This window comes from Halichoerus grypus, chromosome 7, assembly GCF_964656455.1.
Source record: "Halichoerus grypus chromosome 7, mHalGry1.hap1.1, whole genome shotgun sequence".
NCBI lineage: Eukaryota > Metazoa > Chordata > Mammalia > Carnivora > Phocidae > Halichoerus > Halichoerus grypus.
Window position 1 is genome coordinate 72,523,170 of NC_135718.1, and position 23,218 is coordinate 72,546,387.

At 38.9% G+C, this 23,218-nt stretch overlaps 1 protein-coding gene across 5 annotated transcripts in view; it reads right to left on the bottom strand.

Moving 5' to 3' along the window:
* The window catches only part of LYST (lysosomal trafficking regulator), a 186,678-nt gene that overhangs the window by 24,879 nt on the left and 138,581 nt on the right, over positions 1 to 23,218 (bottom strand). For all 5 annotated transcript variants that reach the window (XM_078077736.1, XM_078077737.1, XM_078077739.1 and 2 more), the window contains 6 exons: positions 17,512 to 17,664; positions 14,036 to 14,280; positions 10,267 to 10,333; positions 8,516 to 8,672; positions 5,040 to 5,180; positions 1,962 to 2,179 (listed from right to left, as the gene is read on the bottom strand). In XM_078077736.1, the coding sequence (XP_077933862.1) occupies positions 1,962 to 2,179; positions 5,040 to 5,180; positions 8,516 to 8,672; positions 10,267 to 10,333; positions 14,036 to 14,280; positions 17,512 to 17,664 (981 nt within the window). The remainder of the gene's footprint in view (positions 1 to 1,961; positions 2,180 to 5,039; positions 5,181 to 8,515; positions 8,673 to 10,266; positions 10,334 to 14,035; positions 14,281 to 17,511; positions 17,665 to 23,218) is intronic.

A 23,218-nucleotide genomic window follows, 5' to 3' on the forward strand; every position in this document is an offset into this window, starting at 1 on the left:
ATGGCATAAACTATCTTTTTTTTTTTTTTTAAAGATTTATTCATTTATTTGAGAGAGAGAGAGAGCACATGAGAGGGGGGAGGGTCAGAGGGAAAAGCAGACTCCCTGCCGAGCAGGGAGCCCGATGCGGGACTCGATCCCAGGACTCCAGGATCATGACCTGAGCCGAAGGCAGTCGCTTAACAACTGAGCCACCCAGGCACCCATAAACTATCTTTTTTAAAGTTCTAAAGTCCCAAAGAAATAGTGACAAAAATTGTCAGTAAAATGACAATTATGTGGCATATTTCAGCATGCAGATACTTTTAATGTGAATTTTACATAAGAATAATTGAAAAGATATGCTAGGATTATAGGCACAGAGTATAATGAGGTTAATGTCAAAATTCCTAGGTGGTTTTAAAGTTACGTTTTAGCTCAAATATGAATGAAGGTCAAAAATTATACCTGAAGCTTTGCCTTTACTTTATACTAATCTTACGTAGAAAATTATTACTCACCCATCAAACTGTATTATTCTCCCTTTCCAAAACACTTTGCCACAGCATTTCTTTTATCAGGGTCATCAGTAAATCTGTCTTACTCTGTCTTCTAGACCTTAAGTCTCTTAAGGAGTTGAATTTTCTGTTATTTTAGAGGTATTTAAAATAATTACTGAGCGAAATGGACTAAAGAGATTTTTATTTTAAAACTACTATTCAGGAATAGATCTCTGGCATAAATCAGCCCAGGTACTGAGTGCAGTACTGTGGGTTCATGTGCACATTTTCGCTGCATTTGTCATAAACGCTTGATGAACCTATGAAGAGAACTGTAGCTGGAGTGGAAGTCCAAGATCAGTCTCACCCTACCTTTTAATTATAAATTAGGAAAGCAGAGAGGCTAAACGTTGTATGCAGTGGATTAATAGCTACTGTGCTGTACTCACTGTCTTTGAGTAGCCACTAGGCAACACTAGGCTATAGCTTTGTCCCTATAGTTTGCCTTTTTGTCTCTCATTCCTTGAGGAATTTCCTTCTAGAGCCTCATTTGGACCCCACTACCATACCTGGGTAGGCATAACCACCCCAACTTTCCTTCTCGCCCCACTGTCCCCACTTGAATCTTACTCACCTTCACACACCCAGAGCCTAGCAAATGAAATGTTTCCTTAATAGATAAGATTTCTTTTTTTTTTTTTAAAGGTAGCCTATCTAACAACATCAAAAAGAATATGTGAAAGTGTAACAATTCTACTTCTAGGAATTTACATTGTGCTGAAAAGAGCTTATGTGGCAGGCCCAAACTGCTTTCCTTGGAAAGGCCTGCTTGCAAGGTTGCCCTTGGCTGGTAGATGGCAACATGGATTTCAGGAGAGTTCCCACCATTTCCTAACTGGATAAGAGTGGCTTACTGTGCCTAAACTGTTTGCATGAACTGTGTGGCTTGTACTAAACACCTGCTCTCCTTCTGGAAGCCCGGGATTTCAGTACATGTGAGAGAGAGAGTGTTTCCATTACCAGCCCTTAATAAAAACCCTGGGCTCCGAGTCTCTAATGAGCTGCCCGGCTAGACCACATCACACATGTTGCTGGAGGAAGTAAGCGTGTTCTTTGTGATTTACTGGGAGAAGACTCCTGGAAACTTGTGCCTGGTGTCCTCCAGCTTTGCCCTATACATCTTTTCCTTTTGCTGATTTTGCACTGTATCCATCACTGTAATAAACCTTCTGTAAGTACGACTATTTGCCAAGTCTTTAAGTCCTCATTCAGCCTGGGGATGGTCTGGAGGAACCCCCGATGAATAGCATCTTAGTTATTTTTAAGGAGATGAAATATAAAGCCTGAAAAGTCTTGGGCAACAGTTTAAGCTGTTGCCAACTGTCTTCGATAACTTGGGTATTTTAAAGAAACAGCGCAACAACTAACCTTTTATTCAGGTTTTGCCTTATGTAAATGCATATTTTTAAAAGGGTCACTTACAGCAGGATGAAAAACGTTGATGGCTTGAACGGAAGCCTTCCCTTTTTGCTTATACCCGAATACCAAGTCAATCCACTGACAGATGTTCTGGGACACGTAGTCAGACTCTAGAGCCTGTCGATGAATGAGGATAAAAAGACGAGGATCGTTACGTGCCCAAGGAGGGAGGTTGACGTGATTAACCCGTTCACCATTCTGACGCACACCAAAATCAAAACCTAAAAGAGAAGATTAATATTAATGTTTATCTCCCCAAAGCATGCCTCATCTGGCCCACTGAGCAGGTCTTAAGAGTTTCCAGAAACAGATATTATGTGCTATAACCAGGGAAAGCAGAGGCAAAGAGAAGACTGACATCACTGCTCATCTACTTACTTACCTACTGATAGAACTACATGGGTTAATGCTATCCTCATTAAATTTGAGATCTTTCAACTTTATCCTTTTACCACTTTATATCACATTGAAAAAACAGCAGAAAATCACTGCCTACTAATTTCAACATTCTACTTATCAGAACTTCAAATGTAGTAAGTGCTTAAATAGCTATTCAATTATAAACTCGATTAAAATCAAACTAAGGTGTTAACATCACAATAAATTTATACTAGCATTCTGTAGTTTAAAAAAATCCAACTAATGCAAAGTATACACATTCCTAAATGAACTATTAATTTTATGTTAAGTCTGGAGGTCTGTCCTGACATTTCCACTAAGCATTCCTATGGACAACAAAATTATCCCAACACATTGAATTAGAGGGTTCTTCTGCGATCTAAATAAGCTGTTCTCTAATTGTTTCATTAGTCTGCTAGTGTAAACAAAAATCTCAGAAGTGTTTGTTTCAAAAAAAACCCACAACTGTCCTAAAAGAAATGTTATAGAAATATTTTTGTGCTACCTTTTATGGACAGAAAATCTGAACACCATAACAGAATAAATTAAATTAAATTAAAATAAATTAAAAAGGAAATCTTAAAAGCTGATTACACTCCATATAAAATTAAGTTGCTGTCTGCCTCCTTCTAGATCTTGTGAAAACAGAAGGATATTCGCTAATTTTGGAAGTATTTTGAAATGATATGATGTGAAATATAAACCAAGGGCTTATGTAAATGAACACGGAGTGAGGGTGGGGGTCATCTCCAAAAGCTCAGCTCATCCTACAGACAGCTGCAGAGTGATTTAGGACAGACTGGCCAAGAATCTACAGAACTCTATGTGGGCAGCTTCAGGAGAAGCAGCAGGGATTTATTGATTTAACAATAGTGAATGAGACTTTTTTTTTTTTTTTAAAGATTTTATTTATTTATTTGACAGACAGAGAGAGAGAACAAGTAGGCATAGAGGCAGGCAGAGGCAGAGGGAGAAGCAGGCTCCCTGCTGAGCAGGGAGCCCGATGTGGGGCTCGATCCCAGGACCCTGGGATCATGACCTGAGCTGAAGGCAGCGGCTTAACCGACTGAGCCACCCAGGTGCCCCTAGTGAATGAGACTTCTAAGGGCTGAGCTGGGGAGGGGCTGAGCAGCAGGGGGTCTGTATAAACTCAAATCATTCTCAACTGTCAAATGCTCTGGGGACACATCACAGGTAGGCACTCTTCACACACAGCAGATGACTGGAAGTACAATGAAAGGCTTATCAGAATGCTGATAGGAAAGGACATGATGTACATGATAGCAAACAATATTTTCCAAAAATAGCTACAACAACCCTTCCTGTGTTGCAGGCGAATCCTGCTACTCCCCCATCAAGTAGCAAAGTCTATGCTCCCTCCTTTTGAATGTGGGCAGCACTGGTGAACGGAATGTAGTAGGAGTGCCGCTCTGTGACCTCCAAGGCGAGGTTCGTAAAGGCCATGCAGCTTCTGCTCGTCTCTCTCTTGGGACACTCGCCTTTGGAACCCCAAGTTGCCAAGGAGAATGTCCAAGGCCACCATGCTGTGAGGAAGCACAAACTAGTCCACGTGGAGAGACCACATGGAAAACCATGGACACTACATAAAGAGAGATGCCTGCTGGCCCCCAGCTTCTCTGATCCCCTGGCTGGTCCAGCTCCAGCTAATCTGAATGCAGACCCTGAGCCCAAACCACTAAAGGCACTGGGCTGAGCTGCTTCTGAATTTCTGACCTCCAAAACCTGTAATGACAATAAATTTACTGTTGCTTTGAGGCACTAAGTGTTGGAGGTATTTGTTATGCAGCCAGAGATAATGGAAACATACATATAAGAAACCATGGACAGAGAAAACAAGCATAGATTGAAATGAGTCCCAAGCCGAAAGCTACAAGGCAGGTACTCCAAACTGCGGGTGCTGACAACTCACTGAGGCATTTCTCATTTGGGCAACACTATGAACCGTGCTCCAGGTGATTAGCCGCATGGATTTATTAACGATTCTCCAAACCACTCCAGAGGGGCCAGTTAGTATAGAATAAAATTCTAAAGCAATTTTCCCAACACTAACTTCTCTAAAGATATAATTATCAATTTCATGTATTCCTAAAGGTCACATAAAAATATAAAATTAAGTAAGGTAGGAAAATGACCCACAAACATCTCTCAAAGAGCTACCTGGTCTTCTACTAAAAAATGGGTAAGGTTGGCAGAGATTATTGGTCATTGGCATCACAGAAAATTTGATTTTATCCTCTACTATTCCTTTTTGGTATTAGAAGATTCTAGCTAGGGTGTTTTATTTATAAGTTGGTCACTCTGCATAAAATCATTGAGATTTTGGTTAACTTACATTGTGCTTTCAGTAAATTCATGACTTTTTAAAATAATGAGCATATGATAACCTTTGCAATCAGAAAAAAGAAGCATTTCTGTAAAAACTAAAATACATTTTTACAAATACCTTTAATAGTTAAAAGTTACCAATTTTCCACACATATTTAGTCCTATAAAATAGTTACAATCTTCATGCTCACTTGGAAATAAAATGATAGACTTGATAAATAAAGGTATTTCTCTTATTTGGGGATCAAATTATAGGACTTAAAAAAGCTATTCTTATTTTTAGAAAAGTATAAAATAAGTACAGAATTATAAATTAGAAATGATTTACTGCTATACCTTCACGGTTGACTAAGAACTCTGGAAGATAAAAAAACTCTGGGATAAGTTCTTTGACATCAGTCATGGATTCAAAAGATGAGAGGCGCCAAGTTGTATTTGTAGAATGAAAAGTTCTGTCTGGAATGTCAAAACTTTGATCTATAAAGAAAGACAAACAATGCAGTTAAGACACAAAGACCTTATTCTATTTGAAGCTTGTTATAATTAGTTTAACTTCTGCTACTTTGAAAAGATTAAAATGATGTTCATTTTGTTTTTCAGTTTTAAAGAGATTATTCATGTTCTTGAAAATATATATTTCTATACATAATTTGAGACCGTATTATAGTATTTTTAATCTATATTATGTTTTCCTAGTACATATAAATGGATGAATTTATATCATTTATTTGTTTAATTGATTACTATCTGCTTACTCAAGCAGAATTAAAGTCCCATAACAGCAGGGACCTGAGGAATCACCCACAATGAGCACATACTAAGTACTTGATAATGACTTATTTATTGAATGAATGAATAATTAAAGGTAAATTAAAGTTCAAGTGTGTAAAACAGTTTTTTCCCCATCAGAAAGCAAAATTATTCCTTCACCTTTAATAATTTTTTTAAAGATTTTATTTATTTATTTGACAGAGAAGAGACAACACAAGCAGGGGGGAGCAGCAGAGGGAGAGGGAGAAACAGGCACCCCACTGAGGAGCCCAACATGGAGCTCAATCCCAGGACCCTGAGACCACAACCTGAGCTGAAGGCAGACGCTTAACCAACTGAGCCACCCAGGCGCCCTCCTTCACCTTTAATAATTAAAACAACTTTTTTCTTTTTTGGGGGGAGAGCATTCCTTTTTAGATATAACTGAACTAAAGAATCAAGTACAATTTCCTATAAACTAAAAAACTAAACACAGTCACTCCTCTGTTAAGTTTTTCTGCTTTAGGAATTAAGGACTGAGTTTTGACCTGTCTCTTTTCCTGTCAATAGTTAGCAGACCCGAGCCACAGGGCAAGCCTAGAACATGAAACGATACCCAAAGGCCAGCCCTGAGGACATACACTGTACCATCTAAAACTCCTTTGAAGTCGCTGAAATTTTGAACTTATCTTTTCATTTAGAGACTGTCACAGACTAATCTCAGCATCAAGCAAGGCACAATTTTAGAAAGATATGCTAAGCTTCTTCCCCAAGTCTGCGCTTCCCTGTCCAGCAACATTTTCTATTACTTTTATTACTTTCTCATCTATTGAGTCAGTCAGCCCAGGGGAAAAAGTGGCGTCTAGAAAAAGCAATTCTGTAAGGCTATGGCAGAGTCACAGTACCTAGAATAGAGACTACAGAACTGTGGCACGAAGGAAGCACACTGAGGATTCTGTTCAGATTGTCAAATTCTTCATTGTTTTTTAACTTAAAAAAAAAGTAGTACTACAAATTTCTATAATCTAGAACGTGCATGTACTAAACCAGTGGTTCTGAAGCTAGCACTTCTGTCCCCTAGACATTTAGCAATGTTTAGAGATATTTTTGGTTCTCAAAACTGAACTGGTGGGGGAATGCCATTGGCATTAAGTGGGTAGAGGCCAGGGATGCTACAAAATAGCCTACAATGCACAGGACAGTCCTCACAACAAGAATTATGCACCTCAAAATGACCACAGGGCCAAGGTGAGAAGCCCTGGACTAGGCCCAGAGTCTAGAGATAAATTCAAAAGCCAACATAAATCATTTCCAGCTAATCAGATGAAATTGATGGGGATTGCAGTAGCCTCTGTTTTTTTTTTTAAATCATTCTTAAATACACAATGAAGAAAACTTAGCATACTAGCAATAAATATTAAAAAATTAAGAAATTTTAGTCGATTGGGAGTTTTGTATTAATAGATTCTTGGCTACATGAAAAAAGTGGAGGGCAGGAAGAGTTCTGTTACACACTGCAGCAGTCCCAAACCACATCTGAAATATTCTTTCTTATTCTGAGTACCACTTTTTAATAAGGGCATCTGCAAACCAGAACACGTCCAGAAGGATGATCAGAAGAGTGACAGATTTGGAAACCAGAGCAAACAAGGGTGGCTTACACGTTAGTTTTAAAAACTCTTCAGTAAGTACAGAACGATCTTATTTATTTTTTGTATCCCCGTAGCAGCCGGGATAAGACCCTGCATATAGGAGGCTCTCAACCTGATGTCAAATTAATGAAGGATAATTAGCTTGGGGATAAACACGACTGAGAGGGAGAGAGGGGACAGGGCAATAGTCTTCAAGTATTACAACAGCTGTCATGTGGAACAGTTGCTCTGTGCACTTGCACGGGGACAAATAGAAGAAAGCCCCTTCTGTAGACCAAGTAGAGACCACACACAATCGATTCCTCCGAGAGGTGGCATGTGAGTAAAAATACATAAAGAAGTTCAAGAAGGGGTGAGTAAATGAATGGATGATGACCCCACAAAGGACTCTGCGGGCCATGAGGAACAACTCGGAGCTCATACCACAGTCCTCATTAGAAACTGATAGGAGCATATGTCCCTATTTGCACACAAGTCAATAAATTCACCTCTAAGTAATCTCCCCACCTACAGGCTGTCACTCAAAACACTGAGGTAGAAGATTATTATTATTATTATGTTCTTTTTTTTTTTTTTTTGAGAGAGAGAGAGAGCCCGAGCAGGGAGGAGGGGCAGAGAGAGAGGAGACTCTTTTTTTTTTTTTAAAGATTTTATTTATTTATTTGAGAGAGAGAATGAGAGAGAGAGAGAGCATGAGAGGGGGAGGGTCAGAGGGAGAAGCAGACTCCCTGCCGAGCAGGGACCCCGATGTGGGACTCGATCCTGGGACTCCAGGATCATGACCTGAGCCGAAGGCAGTCGCTTAACCAACTGAGCCACCCAGGCGCCCCGAGAGAGGAGACTCTTAAGAAGGCTCCATGTTGGGGGGCTTGATCTCACGACGCTGAAATCATGACCTGAGCCAAAATCAAGAGCCTGACGCTCAACCGACTGAGCCCCCCAGGTGCCCCTGAGGTAGAAGTTTATTAGCTAGATAGTTACTATGGTGAAGGTGGCAGTGTGGCTCTCCTATTAACTAGTTACTTACAATAAATTATAGTAACATATTCCCTGTATCCAAAGATAACTTACATGATCTGAAATAACTATTAAATTGAACATCTTTAAAAAGTGAATTGCATACATTTGATAAGGATAAATTTTATGGTATGTGAATTACATCCTATTTTTTAAAAAGAGAATTGCATTTTTATAAACTTAGACATGTCTAATTTGCAGCTAAAATTTGCCATATTAGCAAGATAATGTGGTTTACTACAAATTTTTTGAATAGAATTTTATGGGAGGAATAAATAGAATTCTTTTTCCTGTGGTTTGATTAGTCTCAATACAGTCTCAGAAAGTATGTCAAGTTTTTTTTTCCCCTAATGACCAATAAGATATTTTAGGTAGTTATAGAATAATTCTTACCTTGATAGGCTAAAAACATTTTTGTGAAAGGAGGCATCCTGACCAGGAAGTGAAGCACAGTTCCACTGTTAGAATAGTGGGAGCCGTAGTGGTAGGGCTGCACGGGAGGCATGGGGTCATCTTCCCTAGCTCCTTTGCGGTACTCCTCCTCCAAGTACTGAAGGAAACAGGGAATCAGACAGTATTCATGAGAGAGTGCTCCAGGCAAAGCTGGAAAAGCCTCACTAGTTTTCTTTCCATCTTTGCTACTACTCCCCCTTTTTAAAAATTATTTTATTTTTTATTTTGAGAGAGAGAGAGAGCGCACACAAGTGGTGGTGGTGGGCGGGGGGGGGCAGAGAGAAAGAGAGAATCCCAAGCAGGCTCCAAACTCAGCATACAGCCTGACACAGGGCTCTATCTCATGACCCCGAGATCATGACCCGAGCCGAAATCAAGAGTTGGACACTCAACCAACTGAACCACCCAGGGGCCCCTCTACCAGCCCTTTGACGCCATTTTCCATGGCTTGCCATCCCACCTGTGTTTGGACCTCAGCCACCTGGAGCATCTCCTCCTTGCTACCCTGCTGAGGCCCGGCCACTCGAGAAGCATGTCACAGTGTGCACCTTTATTCTCTCATTCTGTCACAGGAAACTCACCGGTTCTGCACCCTGCCTCCCAGCTCTCTGGCTCCCAAGACGGCCTAGAATGTTTAAGCTGATCAAGCGCTCAATAAATGAGAGCTGCCACTGTCACTAGAGACGTCTGCATTTTAAAAGTGAGTCTCAAGATACAATGCTATGTTCTTTAGAGAACCTCTCTAGCGGTGGAAAAGCAATAGCAATGGAAAAACTGTACCACGTTATTGAAGTTCTCAGGTATTAACGTAACATTTTATGGCTGTTCTTCAATGTAGTTACACTGAGATAAAAACGAATACAGTGATTTTTCACGACTGCTATCTTCCCATCACGAAGTAGGAAGCTCAACCGAATATTTACTATCTGTCACTCATCTCCCATAGCTTCTGTCTGGCTCTGATAACAAAGTCAGGTGATAGTGAATTTTTGGAATCACTTCCCCTTGATTCCACAGCGCTGCCCCATTTTCAACTGCAGAGGAATCAAGGAGTGACAGTTTTAAGACACTTGGCGAGATCTTTCTGGAACTGTGACACAGAACAATGTGAATGCGAGAAACCTGCTTCAGCTGCTCTTACCTCAATACTGCTGTGAAGAATGCAGCATGTGGCTAATGAGTTTTTAAAAAATTTCCAACAGAATTCCATGAATGTTAATTTCTCAGAAATAGATAATTTATACTTTTAAACTTTAAAATCTGGTAAATTTCTGCTAATAAATGATAGCATAATTTGCTAAATATGAATAATAAGGAATTCTGGTGCATTATAAATAGACTGATATTGTTATATAAATAACAGTAGGGGATACAAATAGCGGGTCCCTGAAAATCGGTGATTTTTTAAAAGGAATATAGTTATTTATATATGGATACAACAATGGATTATTAGCTTCCAATTTACGCCACAATAAGTGTATTTCTTTTTCTGGGCAAAGTGTTTTCATAGAACTGAGACAGATAATAATATCTAAAATCATATAATGATTTCCAATTGCCTGTCACCCAAAGCACAAGAAAGAAAAAAACAGAAAAATCAGTATTATAAATTTAAAATTAGGTAAAACACAAGCCCATAGAATAAAACTTGAATTTTCATTTATCAAAATATGAGGAAAAATGAAACCTACCTTGTAGGTGTCCACATAACGATCTTCTTTTTCTTTATACTGCACAGCTATAGGCTTAGAGAGATTCCTACAAATGAAGAGAGGATGGAAAAAGATGAAGTATTTTGATACTGTTAAGATTAAGCTTCCTACACACCTGCGTCCTGTAAGTAAATCTGTGATCAGCAAACACTTGGCCTTAGTTTAGTACTTACATATGTTGCTTTGCAACTAACAGCCATCATTCAAGATTATGATTGAATCAACTGGTCCAAGGTAGAATTTTCCTAAACAGATCCATACCAATCTCAGGAATTCCTGACTTACGAGTAGCCTAGACAAGAAGAGCTGCTGCTTCCTCTGCTTCCTCCAGAATCATAACTGATGCTGCCCAGGGCAGCTGATTCCTGCTGAGCCCTGACGTTCCTGTCCCCATTTTCCAGACCTACACCTGTTCAGGCAGTGAAGACTGAAGGGTGGTTTGGATGGGACATATGGTCATGAGGAGATGTTATGTAATTATTGGACTAGTTACTGAAAATTAAAGAAAAGACACTTAAAAAATTTTTTTTTAAATTTTAAGTAGGCCCCATGCCCAATGTGGGGCTTGAACTCATGACCCTGATAGTAAGAGTCACATGCTCTACTGACTGAGCCAGCCAGGCGCCCCCAAATGACACACGTTTAAAATGACCAAGTGGAGACTTGGAGTGTGAGTACTGAAATAAATGTTTTGTTGTCTAATTCATAGATGGGGAGTGACATCCTTGTTCACAGAGTAGAGATGTATCTGTGCTGGTGTTCACTTGAAAGAGCAAGAGGAAAAGATCCACCGAGGGAGCAGCCTCCCTGGCTGAGGGGCCACCTGGGCTGGCATGGGGTGTGGTCATCTGGAGTTTCAACATCTGGCTCCGTAACCAGATCAACATCAAGATTTGCCCAAAGTTCAGTGGCTCAAACCAGGTCTGCTGAGCCAGATGTTAATATACCTATTTCCTAGGGATATTGACATTAGTGATAGTAAACACTAATTTTGTTTTTGAGACCTTTCCAATCCTAAAAAATTTGTTAAAAAGTAAAAACAGTTTTATAGAATAGATAGAAATTCACATCTCAAAGTAGGAGAAATCGTGTGTAAGATCTGGGCATGCAGTTTTTTCTAAACAGTGTCAATAGGTGTTTTTGAACGTAAGTACTACTTACTGTTGTGGTTGAAAAATCAGAAATTACTGATGAGCAGACAGAATAACCCTCAAATCGGCTATGATATTATTATTCACAGGTAAAACATTTCAGTATATACCTTTCCAGATGTTTTTCTGGTTATCTGTATATGTATATTCATGTTTAAAATAAAAATAACAGCTTTCCCCACCTATACTGTATATTTCTAAAATACCATTTTTAATGGCTGTAACGTAAAACAGTTTACTCAAACCTAGTGTTGGGCATTGGGGTTGTTTCTAAATTTTAGCTACTTAAAAAAAATGATGTAAGGACTATCCATCCATATGGCCAAATCGTTGCATGCAGTGCCAGGCACCATTATCGGCAGTGAACCAGACAGAGTTCTTGCCCTCATGACACTTACTTCCAGTGAGAACCTTTCTGGTAAAGTACATATTCTTAAGTATTCCTAAAAATAAAAAATCCCAGAAGTTAAGTTGCTAAAACAGAGTATGCACATTTGAAGAGTTCTTTGGCATATTATATATTGTCAAACTGCCTTCCAGAAAGATTGGATCTATTTATACCAATAGAGTAAAAATGTCTAAATGTCCATCAGCAGTGTATAAAAATGTCTGGAAGATAAATAACATGCCACTTGCTATTTTTTAAATTGACAAACATATTAAACTGTATCTGATTTCTTGAAAACTGCCTTAAGCTAGGCCTACTTTTCAGTAGTTATAATTAAAATATTCTAAAAATATATATATTCTAATATACCAAGTAGAATATTTGGAGTCAAATTTTCTTTAAATTACATAAGAGAACTTTTTTTTTTTAAATAAATAACCAGAATATTTCCTCATCAACTAGGGCTATGTGGTTACTCTAAAATGCAATTCATTCAAGAAAGGCAGGATAAATGCTTAATTCTTTTGCTTTAATTGCCAAATTTCAAAAGTAAGGAATTGGGGCCCTAGTTACATCCAATGGCGACCAGTAAGTTTGTTTTGGGGGCCTTAAAAAAGTATCATTATTAACTTAAGTGTTTTTTTAAGTTGAAATGTGTTTTAATCAATTGTAGTCATTATTCTTCCTGATGCTCAGACTGTCCTATCATTGGCAGTGAGAGCCACTTCAAGTTGGCTCCTGAGTCCTTTATTTATTTATTTTTTTGATTGTGGTAAAAACCACACAGTACAAAATTTATAATCGTAACAATCCTCAAGTATACAGTTCAATAGTGTTGACCATATTTACACTGTTGTATAAAAAATGTCTAGAACTTTTTCATCTTGTAAAACTCTACCCCCACAGAACAACTCCCCATCTCCCCGTCCCCTGTTCATCCCTGTCCCCGAGCAACCACCATTCCCCTCTCTGCCTCTGAGTCTAATGACCCTAGATAACTCTCATAAGTGGAATGTCACAATATTTGTCTTTTCTGTGGCTGGCTTATTTCACTTTGCACAATGTCCCCAAGGTTCATCCAGGTTACAGCATATGACAGGACTTCCCTCCTTCTTAAGGCTGAATGATATTCCATTGTATGTATGGTACCACAAATTCTCCATCCGTCCATCCACAGACAGACACGGGCTGCCTCCCCGACTTGGCTGTTGTGAATAATGTGGCAATGAACATAGGTATGCAAATATGGCCCCCACATCCTTCTGACAAGACTATCAGTTTCCTTGCTTTCTGATACAATAAATATCCCAGGTTCACCTTATATGTTTTCTTCTAAAAAATTTTAGAAGAAATGAGAGAATAGGAAGTCACCATTTTGTGACCCCTAGTGAAATAAATAACCGACTTAAGAGATAACCATCAATGACAGAAACAAGTTCAATGGATGCCTGATACCATGGATCAATCTGAGCATCATTAGAGTGGGATATCATATGTTTCCTGAGATGGACAATATGAAGTTCACACCACAACCGATAAAGTATTCTTGCCAAAAAAAACTGAACCTCAATCTAAGCAAGGCTTTAGAACTAATTTCCAGTCTCTAGGAAATACAGAGGCTAAAGGAAGAAGGTAAATACTAACAAGGGAATGGGAGATATCCTACAAAATAAATGACCTGTTTTTCTTCAACAAGTCAATGTTAGGAAAAAAGAAAGAGGAAAATGCATACCAAAAAACAAAGGCTTATTCTAGATTTATGTCTTTGGAGACATAGCAACCAAAGGTGATATTGGGCCTGATATAAGCCAATCAACTATAAAAAGACATCTTTCATATAATTGGGGGGACATTGGAAAATGGACTGGGTATTAGATGACACCATGAAATTATTGTTAAATTTTCTTAGATATGATAATGGCACTATAACATAATAAGTAAGAAAATGTTCTGTACTTTCTTAAGAGATGTGTGCTGAAGAACACAGGAATAATGTAACAAGATTGTCCACGATTTGTCTTAAAAAGAAAAAAGAGATGATACAAGTTTGGCAAAAATCTTCATAATTGTCGAGCTGAGGTTATGGACAGATGGGGTTTGTTGTATATTCCTTCTATATTGGTACATGGTTGAAAAGTCTCATGATAGGTCTTTAATGAAATAAAGACAGCATATGGACAAAGCTAATAGGTGATAATTTTTTAGTTACCTGTAGACTGATGGATCACTGAGGTCAAGGGTCTCACTAACATAGTCAGCAAGTATGAACGGGAACACTGGATACTGCATGAGATCATTGAAGGATCGGCCGGCATGTTTGTTTAGGTGAGTCAAATATTCAAAGTTAGTAATTTGTCCAGTATACCATAAATTTGTCAGAGCATTGATGTTGCCATATTCCAGGAGATTAGGGAGGTTATTTGTTAGTATACTGTGGTACACATCATCACGAACCTGCAAGGGAAGGAGAAAAAAAAACAACAACAGATTTTCTTTTAGGCTACTGATACTTTTCTCCAAAGTCTCCATATTTTAGGCATCTAACTAATATCAAGGCCACCAAGAAAATACTCTCTGTCCAACTAACATCAACTGGTGGCAAACTGAGATTCAACTCTGGGTCTTCCTCCAAAGGCTGGACTCTTAACCATTATGTTTTGCTGGAGAAATCGGTCAATAAGAAGGTAAGAAAAAGTTTGTATAGAAGAGTCACTTATATATAGATCCTGAAAAAAAATCAATAAAGGATAAAGAAGAATCTTCATCTAAATAAATGCAACATGATATTGTAGAAAGAGCATGGTCTTCTTAGACAGACATGGCCTGATTTCCAGCTTAAAACCTTTGTGTTACAGTTATCATATCTGTAATATGGGAATAATAATATTTATTTCATGAATAGGAAATAAAATACCCTATGTAAAATATGGTATTTGATTTTCACTACTGATTGAAAACCAATAAACTTTGGTTTTCTTTTCTTTCTTTTTTTTTTAGAGATTCACAACACTTGTCACAGAAAAAGGTAATATGATTTTTTCTAAAGTCATTAAATGATGATTGGTAATAAATGGGAAAAAATAGACAAGCCAGGCCTTTACTAAAAACAAATTTGAAATATCTATCTTAAATGTGTAGTGTATGTACTTCAGGCATAGGAACGAGAGCAGCAGATGTGGATAACTAGAGACAGGACTAAAAGTAAGTGAGGAAATGGAGCTATGGCTATGGAACAGGCAAGGTCACAGAAGGTTTAAAAACCTACATCTGGAACCTGTTCCACAACAATGTGAATATACTTAACACACATAAATGGCTAAAATGAGGGTGCCTGGGTGGCTCAGTCGGTTAAGCGTCTGCCTTCGGCTCAGGTTGTGATCCCAGGGTCCTGGGATTGAGTCCTGCATCGGGCTCCCTGCTCAGCGAGGAGTCTGCTTCTCCCTCTGCCTCCCTCCACCCCTTCCACTCGTGCTCACTCACTCTTTCTCTCAAATAAATAAATAAAATCTTAAAAAAAAATTGGCCATCTTATTTTATGTATTTTCTTACCACAATTAAAAAAAAAAAAAGTAATAGGCTCAAGGAAAAACAAACAGAAAACCTAAACCTGTAGTTTAAATCTGAAGACTGCCACCTTCTAAAGCTAAGGTTGATGGAAGGGAGTTTATGACAGACTGCATACCAAACTCTGCAAGAAAAAGGAAGCATTCATTCATTTGACAAGTATTGATCAGGCACCTACATTCAAGCTGTTGAAGCTATAGCACTTAACAAAACAAAGTGTTTACATTTTATTGGAGAGACAATGTTGGATGTTATTAAGTGCTATAGAGAAGAACAGAGCAAAGCAAAGGAGGCTTGCGGGTAGGAGTGAGAGAAGGGTTGCCATTTTATTAAGAGTAGTCCGGAGGGTCTGATAAGGAGACATTTGATCAAGGAACCTGAAAAAGTAAGCAGGTGAGTCATGTGAATTTCAAAAAGGAAAAACATTCCAGGCTGTGTTCCCAGGAGCAGGAGTGGTAAGTGCAAAGGCCCTGAAGCATTAGTGTGCCTAGTCAAGGAAAACAAAGTCGCCATGGATGGATTGGAGCAAGCAGGGACTAGAATGATAGAAAAGAAGGTCAATGAGATAACAAGATGCCAGATAACTCAGTGTTTCATTAAGCTATTATAAGGACTTTGGCATTAACCAAGTAAGACAGGAAGTGACTGGAGGGTTTTGAGCAGAGGGATTGCATGATCCAATATACCTTAGCTATCATGTTGAGAATAGTCTGAAAGAAGGGGGAGTATGGAAGCAGGGAGGACAGTTAGGAGTCTATTGTAATGATTTAGGCAAGAGATGATGCTGGCTTAGACCAGTAGTGTAAGTAGCCAGATTGTGGACCTGTTTTGAGGGGAGAGTCAGCAGGACTGATAGAGTAGGCGTGGGGCATGAAAGAATATGAGGAGTCTAGGATAATCCCAAAATTTTTAGCCTGGGCCATCAGAGAGATTGAGTTGCCAATTTTTGAAATGGGGAAAACGGCAAAGAGATTCTGAGGGGGAAGATTAGAAGCTTGGTTTTGTGCATGCTCAATATGAGATGCCGATTTGACTTCCAAGTGGAGATGCCAAGTAGGGAGTTAAGTATTTGAGTGTGGCATTCCCGGGCGAGGTTTGGGTAGAGATATAAATTTGAAAGCTGTTTCAATACAGGTAGTATTTAAAGTCACAAGAGTGGATGAGAAGAGAACAGATCTGTGGAATGAGCCTGGAGGTATTCCAAGAAGCATCTTGGAGGAAGACTGAGAAGGAATGAATGTCCTTAAGGCAGGAGGAGAGCTAATGAAAAGTGATGACCCAGAAACCTAGTGGAGAAGATTATTTTTTTTTCAAGATTTTATCTATTTCTTTATTTGAGAGAGTGCGGCGGAGGGGGGAGGGGGGAGGGAGAGGCACAAGCAGACACCCCACTGAGCACAGAGCCCAATGCAGGGCTCGATCTCATGGCCCTGATCATGACCTAGTCAAAACCAAGAGTTGGAAGCTCAACTGCTCAATCAACTGCAGCACCCAGGTGCCCTGGGAAGGTTATTATTATTATTATTTTTTTTTTTTTAAGAAAGAGAAAACAATCACTGGTGTCAAATGCTGCTGATAGGTCAAGTAAAATAAGGACCGAGAAATTTGACCATCGGGTTTAGACATGGGGGTCACTAAGAACCCCGACCAGAATTCTAGGTGAAGTAGTGAGAAGAAAACCAGTCAGGAGCATTTCAAAAGAGAACTGGAGGCAGCGAGCACACATAACTTTTTCAAACTTTTCCAAAAGGTTTTCTATAAAGGACAGCAGACAAACTGTAGCGGAAGGGATGTAGGGTTAAGAAAGGGTTTATAAAATATAGAATCTACTCTCAAGGTTAAATTACTCTCTTCAAGTTGGTTATGCATTCACTTACTTTTACAGATACAGTGACTTTGGAGAATCTGAATTTAACACTGTTTCGAAGGACAAAAATCATTCTAATATAGCCAAGGGTTCACTTTAATTAGGACTAAGAAATAAGGCAGTTTTTATTTGATGTCAGAAACAGTGAATCAAAGTTTAAATAAGTTAAACCTTGATAAAATCAGTATGAGTATAGTTACACTGGTCCCATGATAATTTCAAAAATATGTATCTGTTAATAAAGCCGAATTTACCTTGGTGTTATCAAATGCTAACAGGAGTGTTCTACCATTTGTTAAAAAGATTTCTACAGCATTGTCTCTCAACTGCCACCAACGCTTGTGGACTTCTTTAATTTCTTCATATGTCCAGGAGAAGGATGCTGGTTCCAATTCTCCCTGAAGGCTCTAAGACAAAAGAAATAAATGAAAGTGTTTGCTTTATAGGAAATATAAATAATCATTTTAAAACTATCAAAATGAAATAAAATGTCTTCCCTTGTGGCAATATGGCAGACAAGATTCCCTGACCGGCCCCACCCCCTCACTACAAAACACTTCAAAATGCTGGACGAAATGTAATGAATTAAAAAAATACAGACTGTTTTTGTATTTTTTAAATTTTAAATAGACTTTACTTTTTAGAGCAGCTTTAGGTTTGCAGGAAACTGAGCAGATAGTGTAGAGTTCCCATGTATTCCCTGCCTGCACTCACAACTTCCCTATGATTATCATCTCCCATTAGTGTGAGTGGTGGGGTGCCTTTGTAATAATTGTTGAGCCAATATTGAATACATTATTCTTAACCAAAGGCCATAGTTTACATTAGGGTTCACTCTCGGTGTTATGCAGTTCTGTGGGTTTTGACTAATGTTTCCTGTGGAATGTGTCCACCATTACAGTACCATACAGAATTCCCTTGTGCCCCACCTCGTCATCCCCTCCTGCCCTGCAGACCCCTGATCCTTTTACTATCTCCATAGTTTTCCCTTCCCAGAATGTCATATGGTTAGAATCATACAATATGTAGCTTTTCCAGACTGACTTATTTTAAAGCTGAGCTTGCAAGAAATTAAGGGGAAATGAAAGCCCCAGGAGCCAAAACTAACAAGAAATGTGAAAAGCAGCAGTGAGGTGGAGGGGACACTTTGGCAGCAGGCTCACAGGGTTCAGAGACCACATGACTTAGGTTAACATCCACTTGAAGAAAGAAGATGAGGCACTGGGTCCTCTGGATCAGAGTATGGAAAATGAAATTACTTCAGAAATCTAAAACCCATTAAGGGACATTGTCCCAATCACAGACAAACACACGTGCCCATCAATAGAGGAAGAAGCAGGAGCTTGTCTCTCTTGGCCTGGAGTCTGGCTGGAGAATGGAAAACAAGCCTCTCCCTGAGAACTCAAGAGCTGTGGGCCTGCCCGCACATGGATTTGGGTTAAAATTGACCTATCTGCGTGGCCTGGGAGCTCCCCAGCTTTGACGCATAGTTCCCATGCCTCTGAATCTTCCAGGAAAGGCAAAGCAGCCTCCTGCCAGTTCAGTCCCACTGACTGTAAGTTCATAGATCATCATGTACCAGATGGCTATGTTCCTCTCCCATGTGGTCAGCAGAAGGAAGGAAGAGATAAAGTGACCACCAGAAGGCTGGATCTTCCTGACAGCATTAATCCTAGCCTCCCTCATCAAATCCCCACATTCCTTTTTTTTTGTCGGAGAGAGAGAGAGACAGAGAGAGCCCAAGCAGGGGGAGCCATAGGCAGAGGGAGAAGCAGACTCCCCACTGAGCAGGAAGCCTGACGAGGGACTCGATTCCAGGACCTGGGATCATGACCCGAGCCACTCAGGCATCCCAAATCCCCGCATTCTAGAATGAAGGGTTAGGGGCCATAGGTCCTATACTTCTTACCATCACTGGGCCCTTGCCAAAGTACAAAATCAAGAAAACTTTTAAAAACATGTCTAAATCTTTGGTAAACTGCAATGAATTATGTTTTGTAAACTGCAATGAATTATGAACATGAATTATGTTACTCAATGCTTTTAATAGAAAAATCATGATAAAAGCTTCTACCAAGGTTTAAAACTAGTTAGAATTTATCTCATCAAATTAACTTGCATTCTGTTTTGGTTTGTTTTCATCAGTTTTACCTTTTGGAAAACTACATTTACTTACTCTTTTGTGTTGGAACTGGAGCTCAGAGCAAAATTTAGAACTCAATTGTAATGACCATACTATCCCAGGCTCTTCATCCTTCTAAAACCTTATTTGAAATTTTTAAATTTGATTTGCCCTGTTCTATGTGTGTTATAGTATTGTACTGGGTTCCAACTGATTTTTAGAAGTAGGTGTAGGAAATATATTACAAATAAAATTAAACATTTTAATGAAAATCTAATATTCTCATACATAAAACCGAATTCCTTCTTGTTAAGTTTCAACTTTCATTCATTCATTCAACTCAGCAGATGTTAATTAAGCATCTATGAGCAAGGTGCTCTGATAAGTGCTCTGCATGAAATACATCTGTGCAAGATGGAAAGTGTATACACATTTAAAATGCAAGACAGCAAATGTCATATACAAAGTAGGAACAAATGCTAAAGAGCAGAGGAAAGAAGGACATTTCACTCTATTAAAAAAACAAGAGTACTGCACGGAGTGCGGCCGGAGACTGGGGAGACGGGAGTGATTAACTGCTTGTCTCTGGGGGTGCACTGAGGAGCGGGGTCCCGAGTTCTCGGCTCCTCCGGAGCGGAGATTGGGAGGCCGCCATTTACACTCTCGGCCTCCAAAGCTGTAGGGAAAGCTTGCAGGGAACAAAAGCTCCCGAGAACAAACCCGAGCAGATTACTTAGCCCGGACCCGGCAAGGGCAGGGCAATTCCGCCTCCGGCAAAGACATTTAGGAACCACGGCAACAGGCCCCTCCCCGAGAAGATCAGCGAGAACAGCCAGCCCAGACCAAGTTCACCGATCAATGAGAACAGCAGAACTCCAGCGCTAGGGAAATACTGCACATAGAATCCATGGCTTTTTTCTAATGATTCTTTAAGGCTTTCAAAGTTAATCTTTTTTTAACTTTTTTTTTTAATTTTTCTTTTTCCCTTTTTCAACCAACATCTTATCAATCCCTTTTTAAAAAAAAATCTTTTTTATTTTTCATTTTTAGAGTCATATTCTATCCCTACATAGTAGTTACCCTTATTTTTGGTATATATACGTTGTTCTCTCTTTAAAATTTTGGGATACAGTTTCTTCTAACAGATCAAAATATACCCTAAATCTCTAGTGTATGGCTTTGTTCTAGTCTCCTGCCTGATCACATTCTCTCCCCCCCTTTTTTTTTAATCCTCATCTTTCTTTTTTCAAACAACTTCTTATCAATTCCTTTTATAAAATCTTTTATAATTTTCATCTTTACAGTCATATTCCATCCCTTCATCGTATTAACCCTTATTTTTGTACATATATAAGTTTTTCTTTCTTTAAAATTTTGGGAGGCACTTTCTTCTAACAGACCAAAATACGCCCAAAATCTAGTGCATGGCACTGATCTATGCACCAGCCTGGTCATATTTGATCATATTCTGTTTTTTTGTTTTGTTTTTGTTTGTTTTTGTCTTTTTCTTTTTCTTTTTTCTTTCTTTCCTTTTCTTTTCCCCCAGTTTCAGGTCTTTTCTGATTTGTTTAGTGTATATTTTCTGGGGACGTTGTTACCCTGTTAGCATTTTGTTCTCTCATTCATCTATTCTCCTCTGGACAAAATGACAAGACGGAAAAAATCACCTCAACAAAAAGAACAGGAGACAGTACCGACTGCCAGGGACCTAATCAATATAGACATTAGTAAGACGTCGGAACTAGAGTTCAGAATGACAATTTTAAAGATACTAGCTGGGCTTGAAAAAAGCATGGAAGTTATTAGAGAAACCCTTTCTGGAGAAATAAAAGAACTAAAATCTAACCAAGTCAAAATCAAAAAGGCTGTTAATGAGGTACAATAAAAAATGGAGGCTCTATCTGCTAGGATAAATGAGGCAGAAGAAAGAATTAGTGATACAGAAGACCAAATGATGGAAAATAAAGAAGCTGAGAAAAAGAAAGATAAACAACTACTGGATCACAAGGGCAAAATTTGAGAGATAAGTGATATCATAAGACGAAATAACATTAGAATAATTGGGATCCCAGAAAAAGAAGAAAGAGAGAGGGGCAGAAGGTATATTGGAGCAAATTATAGCAGAGAACTTCCCTAATTTGGGGAAGGAAACAGGCATCAAAATCCAGGAGGCACAGAGAACCCCCTCAAAATCAATAAAAATAGGTCAACACCCCGACATCTAATAGTAAAACTTGAGTCTCAGAGACAAAGAGAAAATCCTGAAAGCAGCTTGGGAGAAGAGATATGTAACCTACAATGGTAGAAACAGTAGATTGGCAACAGACCTATCCACAGAGACCTGGCAGGCCAGAAAGGACTGGCATGATATATTCAGAGCACTAAATGAGAAAAATATGCAGCCAAGAATACTATATCCAGCTAGGCTGTCATTGAAAATAGAAGGAGAGATAAAAAAAACTTCCAGGACAAATAAACACTAAAGGAATTTGCAAACACGAAACCAGCCCTACAAGAAATATTGAAAGGGGTCCTCTAAGCAAAGAGAGAGCCTAAAAGTAACATCGACCAGAAAGGAACACAGACAATATACAGTAACAGTCACCTTACAGGCAATACAATGGCACTAAATTCATATCTTTCAGTAGTTACCCTGAATGTGAATGGGCTAAATGCCCCAATCAAAAGACACAGGCTATCAGATTGGATAAAAAAAACAAGACCCATCGTTATGCTGTCTGCAAGAGACTCATTTTAGACCCAAAGACACCCCCAGATTGAAAGTGAGGGGGTGGAAAACCATTTACCATGCTAATGGACACCAAAAGAAAGCTGGGGTGGCAATCCTTATATCAGACAAATCAGATTTTAAACCAAAGACTGTAATAAGAGATGAGGAAGGACACTATATCCTACTTAAAGGGTCTATCCAACAAGAAGATCTAACAATTATAAACATCTATGCCCCTAACATGGGAGCAGCCAACTATATAAGCCAATTAATAACAAAAGCAAAGAAACACATCGACAACAATACAATAATAGTGGGGGGCTTTAACACCCCCCTCACTGACATGGACAGATCATCTAAGCAAAAGATCAACAAAGAAGTAAAGACTTTAAAGGACACACTGGACCAAATGGACTTCACAGATATATTCAGAACATTCCATCCCAAAGCAACAGAATACACATTCTTCTCTAATGCCCATGGAACATTCTCCAGAATAGATCACATCCTAGGTCACAAATCAGGTCTCAACTGGTACCAAAAGATTGGGATCATTCCCTGCATATTTTCAGACCACGATGCTTTGAAACTAGAACTCAATCACAAGAGGAAAGTTGGAAAGAACTCAAATACATGGAGGCTAAAGAGCATCCTACTAAAGAATGAATGGGTCAACCAGGAAATTAAAGAATTAAAAAAATCCATGAAACAAATGAAAATGAAAACACAACTGTTCAAAATCTTTGGGATGCAACAAAGGCAGTCCTAAGAGGAAAGTATTATAGCAATACAAGCCTTTCTCAAGAAACAAGAAAGGTCTCAAATATACAACCTAACCCTACACCTAAAGGAGCTGGAGAAAGAACAGCAAATAAAGCCTAAACCCAGCAGGAGAAGAGAAATAATAAAGAGCAGAGCAGAAATCAATGAAATAGAAACCAAAAGAACAGTAGAACAGATCAACGAAACTAGGAGCTGGTTCTTTGAAAGAATTAACGAGATTGATAAACCCCTGGCCAGACTTATCAAAAAGAAAAGAGAAATGACCCAAATAAATAAAATCATGAATGAAAGAGGAGAGATCACAACCAACGCCAAAGAAATACAA